This window comes from Montipora capricornis, chromosome 1, assembly GCF_036669925.1.
Source record: "Montipora capricornis isolate CH-2021 chromosome 1, ASM3666992v2, whole genome shotgun sequence".
NCBI classification, from domain to species: domain Eukaryota; kingdom Metazoa; phylum Cnidaria; class Anthozoa; order Scleractinia; family Acroporidae; genus Montipora; species Montipora capricornis.
The window spans coordinates 32,987,175-33,002,174 of record NC_090883.1 but is presented as its reverse complement, the minus strand read 5'-3'; the positions used below and the strand labels follow the sequence as shown (position 1 = coordinate 33,002,174).

Below are 15,000 nucleotides of genomic sequence, written 5' to 3'. Positions count from 1 at the left end.
TTCAGGTATTAACTCGGCGAGTTATTAGATTTAGATGGGAAAAGAAACAACATTTCGATAAGGGCACTTTAAGATTTGCAATGACTAGCTATTTTTCCCGCCAAAACCTTTCTTCAATGCTTCCATCGGCACAACTCTTTGGTGTGTTAGAGCCAATATTAGGGATTGTACGCTTGGACGAAGACGACGCCAACGAGAACTTTGCCTAAAAGTTTTATTTCCCGTTCATTGTAGCAATTTCGTGATATCTATAAGTCGTTCCGAATGGAAAGTGTGTTTCAACATTGGCATGAGGGGTATGGTTGTTTGGGATGTAAATTTAAAATGTTTCGTCAGGTTCTCATGTCCTCTACACAACCCGCTCAAATTTGGTCAAGTCACGTCGTTTTCAGGACGAAGACGGCAAAAGCATGTGTTAAAAAGTAAAACGCGCGTGCAAGGCGTGCAGGGCCTTTTTTTCCGTTCATTAATCGTATTATTTTGTGGCGTTCTCGTAGCCGTCTTCGACTTCCTTGCGTAAACTCCCTACTATTGCCACTGTAACGAAAGGTAAAATCCGCTCATCAGAAAATCGAGCTTGTTACGAAGGAATCACCGTTATTTGCTTTTTGCTGCCTTGAAAGCGTTTCCGAGACGCAACGCTCTCCAGGTGTTCTAGCACAGGCTCCTTTCGCGGCTTTGTCACTTAAAATCCCACCTGCCTCTACGGAATGCTAGAATGGCAGTCAAGGAGTTTTATAGACTTGCCACAAGTCGACCTCATGATAATCCCAGGAGAAAATGTTTTGGCGAGCGAATCGTGATTCTATCTCGTCATCACTGCCCAGGGATCCCATGAGATAGCTAGGCGCATGCGCATAATCAGTGCTTTTGGCGCGCGAAATCAGTTTTGCAGCTTTAGATTTGCGGATAGAAATTTCGCTTGTTTTTTAGCCTATTCCTCTCTTTTCTCAGGAAAATAGTTGGCCAGTCGATTTTTTACATAGGCAGCTATGTCGGTAACGACGGAAGATAGCTCAACAACACCCTCGGTCTCAGAACTCCGGGAGTTTGTTCCGGACGGCAGCAACAGCTTGGCGGTCGTTCTCCAAAATCTTACCACCACGTTGTTTCAGTCAAGCGAGGCTTCTCAGGCACAAACAGCAGTATTGGCGGACCTAAAGGAAGATATCTTCCTCCAAGATGATGCAGCCGGGCCAAATCCCGACAGACCAGCCGATTCACTGGACATCACTCAGATCACAGCAGTAGTGAATGACTGCACGCGCGATTCAGGCGCGAACACAAACGCAGCAAACAACATGGCTTCTGACACTCGCTCCAACTCGGAGCCTCAGGGCCATAACAGCATCGTAGATAGCCTGACCCAGGCTTACCTACCCAACACGAAAACATCCCCGGCCATCGAGGGAAGGATTGCCACCCTCGTCGACAACATGCTCACTGGTGGCCTCTCTACCGACACGGTCAAAGAGAGCGCCGACAAATATTCACCACCGGAGAATGTCAAGCGTCTTAACGTCACCAGTGTCAATGAAGAGGTGTGGAATTTGCTCCCCCGTCGGAGTCGAACGGTGGATTTAGCATTCCAAAAAGTACAGGAATTTTTGTTGCCTGGCTTATCTGCGCTGTGTACTTTGAGTCAGGTAAGCTTGTTAGCTCCATTCAATCTGGCGACACGCCAAATACGAGAGAAACTCTCACGGTTATCATGGATAGCAGTGCTCTTTTGTGCAATACGCACCACAAGTTGAACATGAAGAGACGGGAATTAATTAAACCCGAGTTAAATCCGCCTTACACTCGACTCTGCAAGGAAGAGATTAAAACAACATCTAAGTTGTTTGGAGATGATCTCTCTAAACATTTAAAAGATATGGCGGAACTGAAAAAAGCGGGGATACAGATGCAAAAACCCTCAAGTACCAGCATATCATCCCAGGGCTACAAGGCTCCTAAACAAAGGTTTAACAGACCACATTTTGCAAAGCCATATGCTAGGGCACATGGGCAATTCACCACACAGAAGGCAAATTCCCAAAGGCATTTTTTAGCCAACAGCCGGGCACCAAGGGGTGCCCACACCAAACAACACACTCCAATCCGGAAGGATCAATGAAAGACAAGGTGAGGGAAAAAGTCCCATCTATTGTGAATGCAGAATTGCTATCCCAGCTGGTCCTTAACTTTAAAGCAGGCTGTGTTAAGGAGCACATAACAAACTGGAAAGCAGTTACTACTGATCCTGTTATTCTTGATGCCATCCAGCATCATCACATAGAGTTTGAGGGGCATTGTAGACCTGTGCAGGCTACCCAACCCAGACAAATTATTTTTTCGTCTGCGGACAAAGACATCATAAACCTTGAAATAGCCAAACTCCTCACAAAAGGGGTTATAGAACCATCTAAACCCAGTGATGGAGACTTTATCTCTACCATATTTGTGAGACCCAAAAAGGATGGTAGCCATAGGCTTATTTTGAACTTAAAACCCCTCAACGAGTTTGTGGCATACTATCATTTCAAAATGGATACCATCCATGCCGCCCCCAAACTCATGCGACCAGGATGCTTTATGGCATCAGTGGATCTTAAGGATGCATATTATTCTATCCCTATTTCAGTAGAGGATCGTAATTTTCTCAAGTTTGAATGGCAAGGCAATTATTTTCGATTTACCTGCCTTCCAAATGGGTTAGCATCTGCCCCACGATTGTTTACCAAAGTGTTGAAGCCAGTCTATGCTCACCTCAGATCCCTAGGGCATTTCTGCATGGGACACATTGATGACTCTTTTCTCATGGGTCACACCTATACCTCCTGCGGGGAAAACATTCGGGAGACAACAAATACGTTTCTCAAATTAGGGTTTGTCATCCACCCTACTAAGTCAATGCTCATACCCACGCAAGAATTGGAGTTTTCGGATTTTTGCTGAATAGCAACTCAATGACTATACGCCTTCCACCCAGGAAAGCTATTCCTGTTAAACAGGCCTGTGAGAACCTTCTAAATCAGAGCAATCCTACTATTGGGGAGGTTGCTCGGGTCATAGGGCTGTTGGTATCCAGTCTTCCAGCAGTGCAGTTTGGCGAGTTGCACTACAGACATTTAGAATGAAATAAGATTTCAGCTTTAACAATTAACAAGGGTGATTATGATGCACTCATGAGCTTGAGTGCAAAGGCCAGATCAGAATTGCACTGGTGGGTGATCAACGTGAATACAGCATTTAAAAATATAATGCAAACCAACCCTGACTTAACCCTCACTACTGATGCCTCTAACACAGGGTGGGGGGCAATGTGTGAAGAACAGCAGACTGGAGGACTTTGGAGTGCTAAAGAACACTGTTTCCACATCAATTATTTAGAAATGAAAGCATTTTTGTTTGGCTTGCAATCTTTGTGTAGTGACTTAACAGAACAGATAAACACATAAGGATCCAGTCAGATAACACTACCACAGTGTCGTACATCAATGCTATGGGGGGCATGAAGTCGAATGACTGCAATGACATGGCATTGCAGATTTGGCAGTGGGCTAATAGCAGGAATATTTGGCTTAGCTCATGCCACATCCCAGGCGTTACTAACGTAGTTGCTGACCAGGAATCCAGGAATTTTGATGGCTCCACAGAATGGTTCCTAAAGACGAAAGTGTTTGAAGATATCAGCAATATATGGGGCCCTTTCCAAATTGACCTGTTTGCATCCAGGCTAAATTATAAGGTTCAGTACTATGTTTCGTGGAAGCCATATCCTGGAGCAAAGTTTGTGAACGCTTTTCAGATGAATTGGGCTAACTCATATTTTTACTGTTTTCCTCCATTCAGTGTAATTGCCTCATGCCTGCAGAAAATAGAATTCCACGAGGCAACAGGAGTGATACTGATCCCTCTTTGGCAAACTCAGCCATGGTTCCCAACATTGTTACACCTTCTGATAGACAGACCTCTCCTTCTCCCCCAATCCACCAATCTACTAACACAACCTCACAGCGGTGCTCTACACCCCTTACGAAAGCGACTTCGCCTGTTGGCTTGCAGAGTCTCCGGCAAGGCTTCCTCCAGAGCAACTTTTCAGGGAAAGCTACAGAAATTATCTTACACTCCTGGTCCGTTGGAACACAGAAGCAATACCAACCATACCTCAGGCGATGGTTTGAGTTTTGTGGTGAACAACAAGTTTCTTCCTATAGCCCATCTGTGACTTCTATGCTGGATTTTTTAGTTCGACTTCATGAACAAGGTTTAACGTACACAACACTAAATACAGCCAGAAGTGCTATATCAGCACTCACTGTATCTTCAGACAGGACACCTATTGGGAGTCACCCAATAGTATCAAGATTCATGAAAGGGATCTATAAATGTACACCACCTATGCCTCGATATCAATCCACTTGGGATGTGCAGCCAGTCTTGTCATATCTTTCAGGATTAAGCCCTATGGAGAAGTTAGATCTCAAGATAGATCTCAAGACACTGACTCTGAAAGTAACAATGCTAGTTGCCCTGGTCTCCGCACAGAGGAGCCAGACTTTGCATATGCTTAATATTAACTTCATGAAAGATACATCTTCATGTTTTGAGTTTGTTTTACCCGCTCACGTTAAACAAAGTAGGCCTGGCTATCAGCCACCGTCAGTGATGTTTCATGCATACCCTCATGACAAGTCCCTCTGTGTTTATTCATACCTAACGGAATACCTTAAACGAACCCAGCCCTTGAGAGGAAAAGAAACTCAGTTATTTCTTAGCTTCACCAGACCACACAAAGCAATTTCAAAGGAAACTTTGTCAAGATGGATTCGAACTGTTATGTCTTCTGCTGGAATTGATGTTGCATCAGTCAAACCACACAGCACTCGGTGTGCCTCCACTTCCAAAGCCAAGGCAGCATGTATTCCAATGGACGAGATTTTGCGCACGGCAGGGTGGTCCTCGTCTAGATCTTTTGATCGACTCTACGATAAACCAGTCCAATCCACAACCTTTGCATCAGCAGTACTACAAATTGAGTAACTTCTAACGAAGTCCTGTCCATTAATGTGGACTTATTTTTTCCCGGGAGGAGAAATCTCCCGATTATTTGTACACACCTTTTTTATCTGGCCAGTAGGTCATTTGAGGCCATGTTTTATATTGGGTGTAGTTGTTACATGTAACACCCCACTGTTTGCTTTGTTGTAGACTTGTTATACTGAGCGTTTCTATTTCTTACTTCCATTAAAGGAAGTTCTTATGTTACTGTATTCTGCAGTCTATTTGTCCTCATGTGACTGTCTTGTCTTTGAAATCTCATGGGATCCCTGGGCAGTGATGACGAGATAGAATTAAAAAATTAAACGAGACTTACCTGTAAGTTGAAGTTTGATTGGAGTTCTATCGAGTCATCAAATTGCACCAAGGGATCACATGCCCACCGCAGCATGTTTACCTCACATTTCACCCTCCCAGACTGGGTATGGTTTTTTGAGGACTTTTGTATTCTACTACCCTGGTGTCAATTGCGACACTCAAATTCGGCTGTCAATACTGATTATGCGCATGCGCCTAGCTATCTCATGTGATCCCTTGGTGCAGTTTGATGACTCGATAGAATTCCAATCAAACTTCAACTTACAGGTAAGTCTCGTTTAATTTTTTAATTTTTCGTACGCGAAGTTTATTGGCCATCGCGAAATCGCGCAGGAAACTGGGGCGAGTTTCAAATTTGAACTAAACCATAAATTGACAGCATCACATGAAAGATAACATTGAGATTGGCCGTCTGTCCAAGTTTGATGCCTTTAGGTCGAATAGAGACCAGGGGCGCTTTCCTTTTGACGGAACTGTCCGGCCAGACCAGTCAGTTTGCAAAGAAAATGCAACAATTTGAAGGAGCACTTGCATGATAATCACTCGCATTCTTCCGGAGGAGTACATATTATCCCATCCTCGGAGACCCAGGGGCAGTTAGTGGGGGCGGGAAAAAGTCTAAACCGGCGAGGAAAAAAATCGGGCGAAGAAAAGTCAAGGCTTTTCCTCGCCCGATTTTTTTCCTCGCCCGTTTAGACTTTTTCTTGCCCCCACTAACTGCCCCTGGGTCTCCGAGGATGTAACGAAACATAAAAGAAACTGAGAGCATGTTGCTGTTGTTCATTGACTTTTTAATGAGTGGTGGCTCCTAAAGGAGCCGTTTGTGTCTTCGATTGTTTATCGGCGAATCTTGCTCTGCAAGACTTCTTTCAAGCGATTAATTTTCGCTTTACTCGAACAAGTAAACACCAACCTACAAGGAATCTCCATTCCTCCGCACAGCTGTTTGCAGTGACGTCTTCGGCCAGTCACTTCCACGCATATCTTTCCGCCTCGTGTGATAAAATACCACAAAATTCGCGAGTACTCGCGAGGTAAATGGCCAACTGTTTCGTTGTCCTTGACCACCTTCTCGGCAAATTTGTCGACTGCATTATAAAGCTCCTGTTCTGCATGAATTTTTTGGCCTATTGCGGGTTTCCAAACATCTTTATAGACGTGGTCATGATACCCAGGCCCTGGCCCAGACTCCTCTCCGCGTTTAAAGCTTGGCTACTAAGCACTCGTTCGTATTTCAACTTATATGGGTGAAACCTTGATTGTTTGTCCTTGTTGGTTTATAGCAATAGAACGTTTACACTGGAACTTCAAACTTTATTGTACTACATTTTTTTCCAAAATGTGCGCTTCTGAATTCGGGTTGCGGCTTATCTACGGATGCGGCTTATACATGGACGTTTACGGTAGTTGTACCAAACAAAAGCGAAATCCTGCTCGCTTTTTACTGGGTTGCCTATGGCAAACCAGTCGAGGTCTGCGTTGATTTCGTCGTTTTTTTGTTTTTTTCCTTGTCGGTAAAAGTCTTGCCTGTCACTCCCCTGGCAAGTGGTGTCTTTTTGCATAGAGCCTTCTGCGCGTTTTTTCTTAGGATCGAGAGGGTAGTGGAACTGCGTAGATTTCTCTGGTGGACACAGTAGAATCATTAACTTAGCCTGCAATGGCGTCGAAAGTCATGTAACGCGAAGGGCGTTTTAGTGGATCCTTAAACAAAATATACCCTTATGGAGCTCAATAATGGAAAGTCAGTTGGATAAACTAGGCGGGAATCTCAAAAGCGACGAGTACTGGACTTCGACAACAATCTATCGCCCGTCGAGACGAAATCAAAGTGAGGTGTATTTACCTGAAGTAAATTTACATGGTAATTTGACACGATTGAGGTTCTTGTCTTCAGGCACGCAATGAAATAGGAAGAGGTTTTCGCCTCTAAGAGCAAATATGTTGTTTGTTTCAATAAATTTTTCGCTGGAAAAGGATTCTGTGGTATTTTCTGCCTTTGTGAATTATAATATCATGTTGTGTATTGAATTTTCGAGCTTAAGGTTGAAATGTGATATGGGAGAAGTTTTTTAGTATTGCTCTGTAAGCTGGAAGGGTTCACAGGCCTGTTGGAAGCGTGCTTGAGTTTCAACAAAATGAGCCCCAAAATCAGTGAAGAATTGTGACGCAGTTGAATAATAAAGTAGCTGCTATTTCCAAAATGATGGAATTACCTGGTGATAAATAACGTCGTACGCGTCTTGGAGGGTAAATTTTGACTTTGCATAAACAAGACTTGGGCGATTATGATCTTTGTTTTGACTTCGCTCATTTCATTGTAAAACTTTACAACACTTGACAGAAAAAGAAACTTACAAAAACCCGGTATCTTGCCATCATTTGACACAGATACTTCACTGTTTGGCGAGTAAACATGCCGCGGTAACTTCATCACGGCGCCCGCTGAATTCCGGCGATGTCACTTTCGATTTTGCGATTTATTTGTGCAGCCAAAACGAACAATAACAACATTGAACGTTGCAAAAATCCCCCAAAATGTTTGTCGCTGATCGTAACTTTTTATATTCTATATTCACGGTTCAAAATAAATGTTGTTTTCATGTCGTAAATATGTTATTCTCGAGCGATCGTCCTGGAAACTTCCTTCTGCTCTTTCTAAAAACTTTGTATCAATATTTATTTACTTTTGCATCAATATTTGTTTTTGCATAAAGCAAGCTAACAAAACCTGTACCTTGCTGAGTTCGCATTTGTTAGCGTTAATAGTATTTTCGGTCCGATGCTTCTGTTTTATTTTGGTCTCCCATCCAAACACTAACTCCGCCCAACAGGGCTTAACTTCAGTGAAACTTCGGTAATACAAAGCTGTCAGATGCTCAGAGGGCACGTTTAAACTTGTGGTCAAAAGAAGTTTATCAACATGTCAGCCCAGAAGCCAGTGTTTCTCACTTCCCATTTATTTTCTTCAATCTTTCTGGGTTCAGTACTTTGCTAGTACCCCACATGTCTTCTCAGACTATTTACCCAAGACTTCTACCATGGCACTACAATGATAGACAATACCAAAACAATATCGTGCACTGTTAGAGCTACATATTACGCAAGGACAGGTCTGTTTCTTCGTACGAACGTGTGAGGACCTGTGAGCCAAAGGGCCTCGTCTGGTATGACTTCTTAATGACCGCCCAACTTGAAAAAAATTGTCTGGAATGGTGCGCGTACCACAGGCAACCCAGTGTACCCTCACGGAGGGTCTAGTTTTACTTTGGATTGCGCTTGGTTTGGTAGCGACTGGGATATTTTCATTAGTTGCTTAAACTTTCAAAAAATGACTCACTACTGATTTTGTCACTCTGATGAGATCTTTCATTATTGAAGCCTTGGCAACTGGTTTTGTTTTTACCTCGCAGAGTGAGGTTAGTGCGGGTCAATGAATATCGGATTGCGTGTTCAAGCCATGCCTTATTTAGAAAGATTAATTAAAACGTTCAATTTGCTGTCAATCTTGGCCTTATAAAGACGCCAACTCCACTGCTTCCGCCACACCCAGCCCAGAATCATATCGACAACGATCAAATACGAAACCAAAATGGATTTCAAAGACTTGTTTATTCCCGAAACTGTTAGCATACTCAGTTATGCAGCAGTTTTCTTTTGGATTTTATTTGATGGGATAGTTAGTGCGATATTTTTAGACATGGAGATTAACGAATCAAGATTCGACGTCAGCTGCGATGTAAAAACCAGCAGCGAGAAGGATTTTATCCAAGGAAAGTGCTTCGACCAGTACCAAAAGAAATTCTACAAACTCGGCATTCCTCTCTACGCCTTCGTCATTGTTAATTTGCTCTCGATTTCTTTGGTGTCCCTTGTTTACTCCCGGTGCATCAAGTCCACAGTTAATAGACTCAACGGCGCTCTCAGAGATGCGGAACGGAGGTTGAGCAATCGAAGACGAATTCGAAGGCGTTGCCTTTTCTTCGCATATTTATCTCAACTTGCCGCAAAATTTGCTCTGGGGATCATTTTCATTGTCTTCCTAAAGACCGACTTACTCTATCCCGGGCACTTTCCCGCAGATTTTCCCTGTCCTCTTGAGAGAGGCAATGATTCGGGAAAGCTATCTACGAACCAGACACAATCAACAGTTTACAAATGCATCAATCGCGGAGCAAGGAAAAAGAATTTCTGGACCAATGCTGTGGCAGTGGTTAACGGCATTTTCGCATTTGTTGCTTTCGTGGAGATTGTCTGGATCTTATCACGAGCTAAGAAAGGAAGAACTTTCATGGACAATCGACAGTTTTATGCTGATCATTTGAGATCGAACTCCGATCAACAACAGGAAACACCTCCAGGGGAAATACCGGAAGTCGTCAATATCCCGAATGTTCCTTCAACAGTTGATACGGGCGAAGCGGAACAAGAAATGCTTTTGGAACACTCAGGACTCCCACGAGAGGAACTTGAACTTACGGAAGCCATTAAAAAAATGAAGGATGATTGCTTAAATTTCACAGAGCGTCTGACTGATCTAAAACAACCTTTTACACATAACCCAGGCGAAGGCCCGACACCCACTCATCTTAAAATTGATCAAATCTATGTCAATGTGGCAATGCATGAAGGCAGAGCTCACCATATCTTTGCGAAAGACAGAAGGGAACAACTTAAAGAATACCCGCCCGATTCCAAGAACTGCGTCTATGCCAAGCCAGAGAATGTTATTGACAAAGAACACAAGAACGTCCTTGTTGTTGGACGTCCTGGCATAGGAAAGACATTGCTCAGCACAATGATTGCTCGAAAGTGGGCATCTGTTGGAGCGTTCAATGGAGATCAGGATGACAAAACAAACATTGTTGTTGTGTTCCTCATGAAATTCAGGCGCTTTACAAGCAATCTAGTGCTTAGTCTCTATGAACTGTTGGCTAACGCAGAAACAGTTGAGAAATTACATGAAGCTGTGTGGAAATTTGTAATTAAAAAGCCAAGCCAGGTACTTTTTATTTTTGACGGAGTCGATGAATATTCTGCGAAAGAGGATATCGCTAGAAAAGACCACAAATGTTACAACAATTGCTTGAAGGAGAAGATGCCCGTCTCAACTTTATTTAACAAACTAGCCAGTGGAGAACTTCTTCGTGGTCTAAACATAATCACAACAACAAGACCAACGGCAGTCCCCTGTATTGCCGAAGTGAACTTTGACAGAACCGTGGAAATTCTCGGATTTACATCGGAAAAGATTGAAGACTATGTCGAAAAGTTTACACAAGGAGTTCGCGACGCAAAGGACAAAATTTGGGGACACATTAAGTCGAACATGAACCTGTTTTCATTGTGCTACATCCCAGTGAACTGTTTTCTCGTTTGTTCTTGTCTTTGCGAAATTATCAGTCTCACTGACACAACACACACTGACACCCTCCCTACAAGAATGACTGATATTTACGCGATGGTTGTAAAGATTTTCTTTTTTAAACACAATCGGCAAAGCAACGCTCAAGGTAATCTCAAAGATTATATGTACTTGCCGTTTAACAAGCTCCCAAATGATCACAAAGAAATTTTCAAGAGACTGGGAGGAATTGCTTTTGAGGGAGTAAAACAAGGAAGATTGCTATTTGAGTCAGGCGAAGTCAGTGGTTTGGAAGATTGTGGACTTCTTCACAGATTGCCAGACGCCAAATCCCGTTTTAATGAGCCGCCGAAAGCCCAATACTGCTTTACACATTTAACTGTACAAGAGTTCTTCGCTGCAAAACATTTGGCAAAGTCCTTGAATAAAAGAGAACTCGAAAACTTTGTGTCAGAACACATTAACGATGGTGCATGGCAAATGGTGCTGCAGTTTGTGGCTGGATTACTCGCATGTGATCAAAAAACAAAGAGCTCAAGCAGCGACATTTTTATCAAACTGCTTCCAATGTTGACTGAGGAGAAATCCGAAAGGGAAATGATGGATGATTCCTTGTTACCAGAGACAAAAACACTGACCTGTTGGCCAGCCTCTTATGAAGACCAACAGCTAGCAGTGAACTTATGTAAGTGTTTGTACGAGATTGATGATGAAAAACAGCAGGCAGTGTTACAAAACAAAATTAAGCAAATTGGCTTTAACGCCGTAGATTTTAGTTTCTGTGCACTCCCGCCTGTTGACTTTGCTGCTGTCTCGCATTTCTTAGAAAATGGTTCGGGAGTTTTGAGTATGAATTTGTACGGGAATGATCTTGGTTCATTGGGTGCAAAAGAAGTGCAAAAGTTTCTTGTCAATACTGGATGCAAACTAAACAGATTAAACCTCACACTTAACAAGTTAACTGATAAAGCAGCCGAGCATTTATCAGCAGCACTAACGCACAGTAATTGCAAACTAAACAGCTTAAACCTTTCACTTAACCAGTTAACTGATAAAGGAGCCGAGCATTTATCAGCAGCACTAAAGCACAGTAATTGCAAACTAAACAGCTTAGACCTCGTGAATAACAATATAACTAATAAAGCCGCCTTCCTTAAATCAGTTGAGCATATTAATTGCAAAGTTTTTGTTTGAATAAACTTAAGGTGGCTGGAACCAGTTTCACCACTTTTAGAGACCTTCTCGTTAGATGGGTTATAACTACTATACTATATCACGTAACAGCAATGTTATGGTACCACGTCAAACACCAATTATTGCTTAACAAAATGCGCCCACAATTTTGACGTAATGGGTTACCATGGCAACATGAACGGTCTCCAAAAACACCCTATATTTCGTCTTTACTTGCTTATATCTTAAAAATGAACTCGGTGACCCCCATTTTTTATTGTAGAATAGTAATTAGCATCTTGAGATAGAACTATCAGCAAAGTTTAAAAAAATTCTTGGGAGCCAATTCAGAGCTACCTTAATTTTTCGAAAAATTAAGGTAGCTCTTAATCGGCTCCCAAGAATTTTTTTTAACTTTGCAGATAGTCCTATGTCAAATTGCTAATTACTATTCTACAATAAAAAATGGGGGTCACCGAGTTCATTTTTAAGATATAAGCAAGTAAAGACGAAATATAGGGTGTTTTTGGAGAGCTTTCATGTTGCCATGGTAACCTATTACGTCAAAAGAGTGAGCGCATTTTGTTAAGTAACAATTGGCGTTTGATATGGTACCATAACATTTCTTTTACGTGATACAGTTTTGTAGTGACAACCCTTCTAATAAAAAGGTCCTTGAAAGTAGTGAAACTGGTTCCAGCCACCTTAAACCCTAAAAACACGCAGTCGTTTCATTTCGATGTTTTTTAGCTTACGAAATTGAAAGTTTGAAGTTAGGACGGTAACTAAATCAGTACGAGAAAAATTGAAGGTTTAAATATTTCAACCCTTTGAATATAAAGGGACCATGGATTCGTGAAAGCTTTTTTAAATAACAAAATTATTATAGGTTCAAACATAACAGATGAATGAACAATACAAGAGCAACAAAGTCAAACAAATTTGACAGTAAATTTAGCTTATTACACTGTGACATACAAGCGATTTTATTTAAAATCCAGCTTACCAAAAATAGCTTCGCAAAGAAAAAATGTCCAACTATTTCGTAAACCAAACAACTTTTTTGAAGTGTGCATGGTCTCTGTGTAAAACATTTCAAAGCTCAGCTCCTTGCACTTCTTCTCAATGAACCTTTGATTATTCAATGCTTAAGTAACTTAAATTTGTACTGATACTTTCTTTAGTTCCATTCTTCAGTTGTAGTTTTTGTGTTAAGTCCATTGTAAACTGATAGCACAGGATCGTGTTTCAAAGGCGCGATCGAGTATATTTTTCTTGTAAATATTGGCTTTGGTGGAAAACAAAAAAATGCTGAGTTGATATTCAACTACTTTGCTGATGTCATCTACTGATCCAAATGAACCAATCAAAAAGAAGTTTGTTGTTCAATTAACCAATCACAAAAAAGACTCAGAAAATGTTTTGTTTTCTAAGAGGTCCAACTCTTGACAAAAATGAACCAATCAGGAAAGTTGAGGTGAAATTTGGATCCTAACTTTCATTAACTTTCACATTTTTTAGTTAATGAAAAATTTTAATACTAGTAACCACACCACAAGGTAGTGTTAGAGGTAGTAAAAAAAGTAGATTAAAAAAAAAAAAAGAAGGCCCTTCGGGGTAGAGAAGAAAATATTTTGACAGTTTGTAAATAATATTTCAACTTTGACTTTTTAATTGCATTGTAAAACTCTATTATCAATATGTAACAGAAGATTTCTCATAATGCATGCTTGAAATTGTTTGTAAGTAATAGTTTGTAATATTTGTAAAAGTAGTTCTGGTTTAATTAAACTTTTGAGATGAAGTTTTGTGTGTTTGCATGAATTGACTTACGTTCCCCATTCTTGGTGATCACTGCCCTGTGTTTTGAGTCCTACTCCCCTGGAAATTGTTCATTTAAGAATTCTAAAAACCGGAAAGAAACTCCCCCTTTAGTAATTTATTGCTTTTGCTATTTTCACCCGATGGTTAACTTGAGTACAGCCCAATAACGCGAAGGAGCGTGAAAGTTTCAAGAACACTACAATCTTGGACAAATTAAATGGAACATTGAGACCACCCCTCCCCCAAAATCAGTGATGGGAAAATGGCGCGTTTTGGCCTTCACACACTTTCATCCTTGATTTGGGGGAGAGGGGGCATTTCTGTTCCACTTTATTCTGTCCAAGATTGTAGCTCTGGTTTTCAACCTCCTTCCCTCAACAATAGTTCCTATCATGGAAACGAGGCTGTGATGTAACACTTTTACCCCACCCACGTTAGGCAAAGTTGTGACTTTACAGCGGAAAACGCAGGAATCTCGTGGGTTTTTTTTTTAATCTTCGGTTGTATTTTCTGCCGGATTCTGCAATCTACTCCGGATTTTTATGACTTTTATGTTTTTCACGCAAAAATCATTCGCGAATACAAATCCCTTCCCCCTCCCTTCCCCACCCGTACACGAGTTAGAAGAAGGCACAGACCCACCATTGCAGTTGAGTTACAGAATAATCAACAATCGAACTCTTGAGAAAGGTTATCGCGGCTTAAATGGAATGGGAACTTTCCACAAAAGAGCAAAAACGTTCCTTTCTCGTGTTTCTTTTCGATACTTTGGAGTCATCTTTATGTTACGCTCTGGCTATGTTTATTTGCCCTTAATTGTGCAAATCGAACAGTCCTGTGTTCTTTAGAGGAATGGACTCCGAAAGCCATCTTGGTACAGAGCTCCAAGAAGACAACAAGCTGCCCAAGAAATCATGCAAATTTGGCAAAGTAGTTGTTGGAATCACAGGAGCCACAGCACTTGGAATTGTTCTTGTCAATGTACCGTTTGTCACGCAAGCTCTGAGAAAAAATTGCCTTCCTTATGTGCCAGCGACAGAGAGACAAGTTGCTAATGTTACAAAACCGGCAAAAACCTCTAAAAGGCAAGGATCGACGATGGTGGATTTGGGCAGTGGCAATGGGAGAGTGGCAAGTTTTAGTTTAAATCTCGTTTATCATTCCATACGTTGAAGGGGTAATAGGCCCTTGCATTATAGTGTCACGTGAGAAGGGTGATCTTGTGTGAACCCTGTCCACACTTATCGGTATATTTTTGAATCTGCATCTTTTATTCT

At 41.6% G+C, this 15,000-nt stretch overlaps 2 protein-coding genes and 1 pseudogene across 8 annotated transcripts in view; all 3 read left to right on the top strand.

The window, feature by feature from the left end:
- The first annotated feature begins 992 nt into the window (after window positions 1-992).
- LOC138014454 (uncharacterized) lies at window positions 993-2,307 on the top strand (annotated as a pseudogene).
- A 6,370-nt stretch (window positions 2,308-8,677) lies between these two features.
- On the top strand, window positions 8,678-13,703 carry LOC138039217 (nucleotide-binding oligomerization domain-containing protein 1-like). The gene has a single exon (XM_068885427.1). The coding sequence runs from the start codon at window positions 8,954-8,956 to the stop codon at window positions 11,918-11,920; it is 2,967 nt and encodes a 988-aa protein (XP_068741528.1). The 5' UTR covers window positions 8,678-8,953; the 3' UTR covers window positions 11,921-13,703.
- Window positions 13,704-14,344: 641 nt separating this feature from the next.
- The window catches only part of LOC138039608 (ATP synthase subunit C lysine N-methyltransferase-like), an 11,255-nt gene continuing 10,599 nt past the window's right edge, over window positions 14,345-15,000 (top strand). For 3 of the 7 annotated variants that reach the window (XM_068885532.1, XM_068885528.1, XM_068885529.1), the window contains exon 1: window positions 14,346-14,854. In XM_068885532.1, coding sequence (XP_068741633.1) covers window positions 14,576-14,854 — 279 coding nt within the window. In that variant the 5' untranslated portion in view covers window positions 14,346-14,575. Of the gene's footprint in view, window positions 14,855-15,000 lie in introns of all 7 variants that reach the window. The other 4 variants (XM_068885531.1, XM_068885533.1, XM_068885530.1 and 1 more) reach the window with 3 other exon arrangements.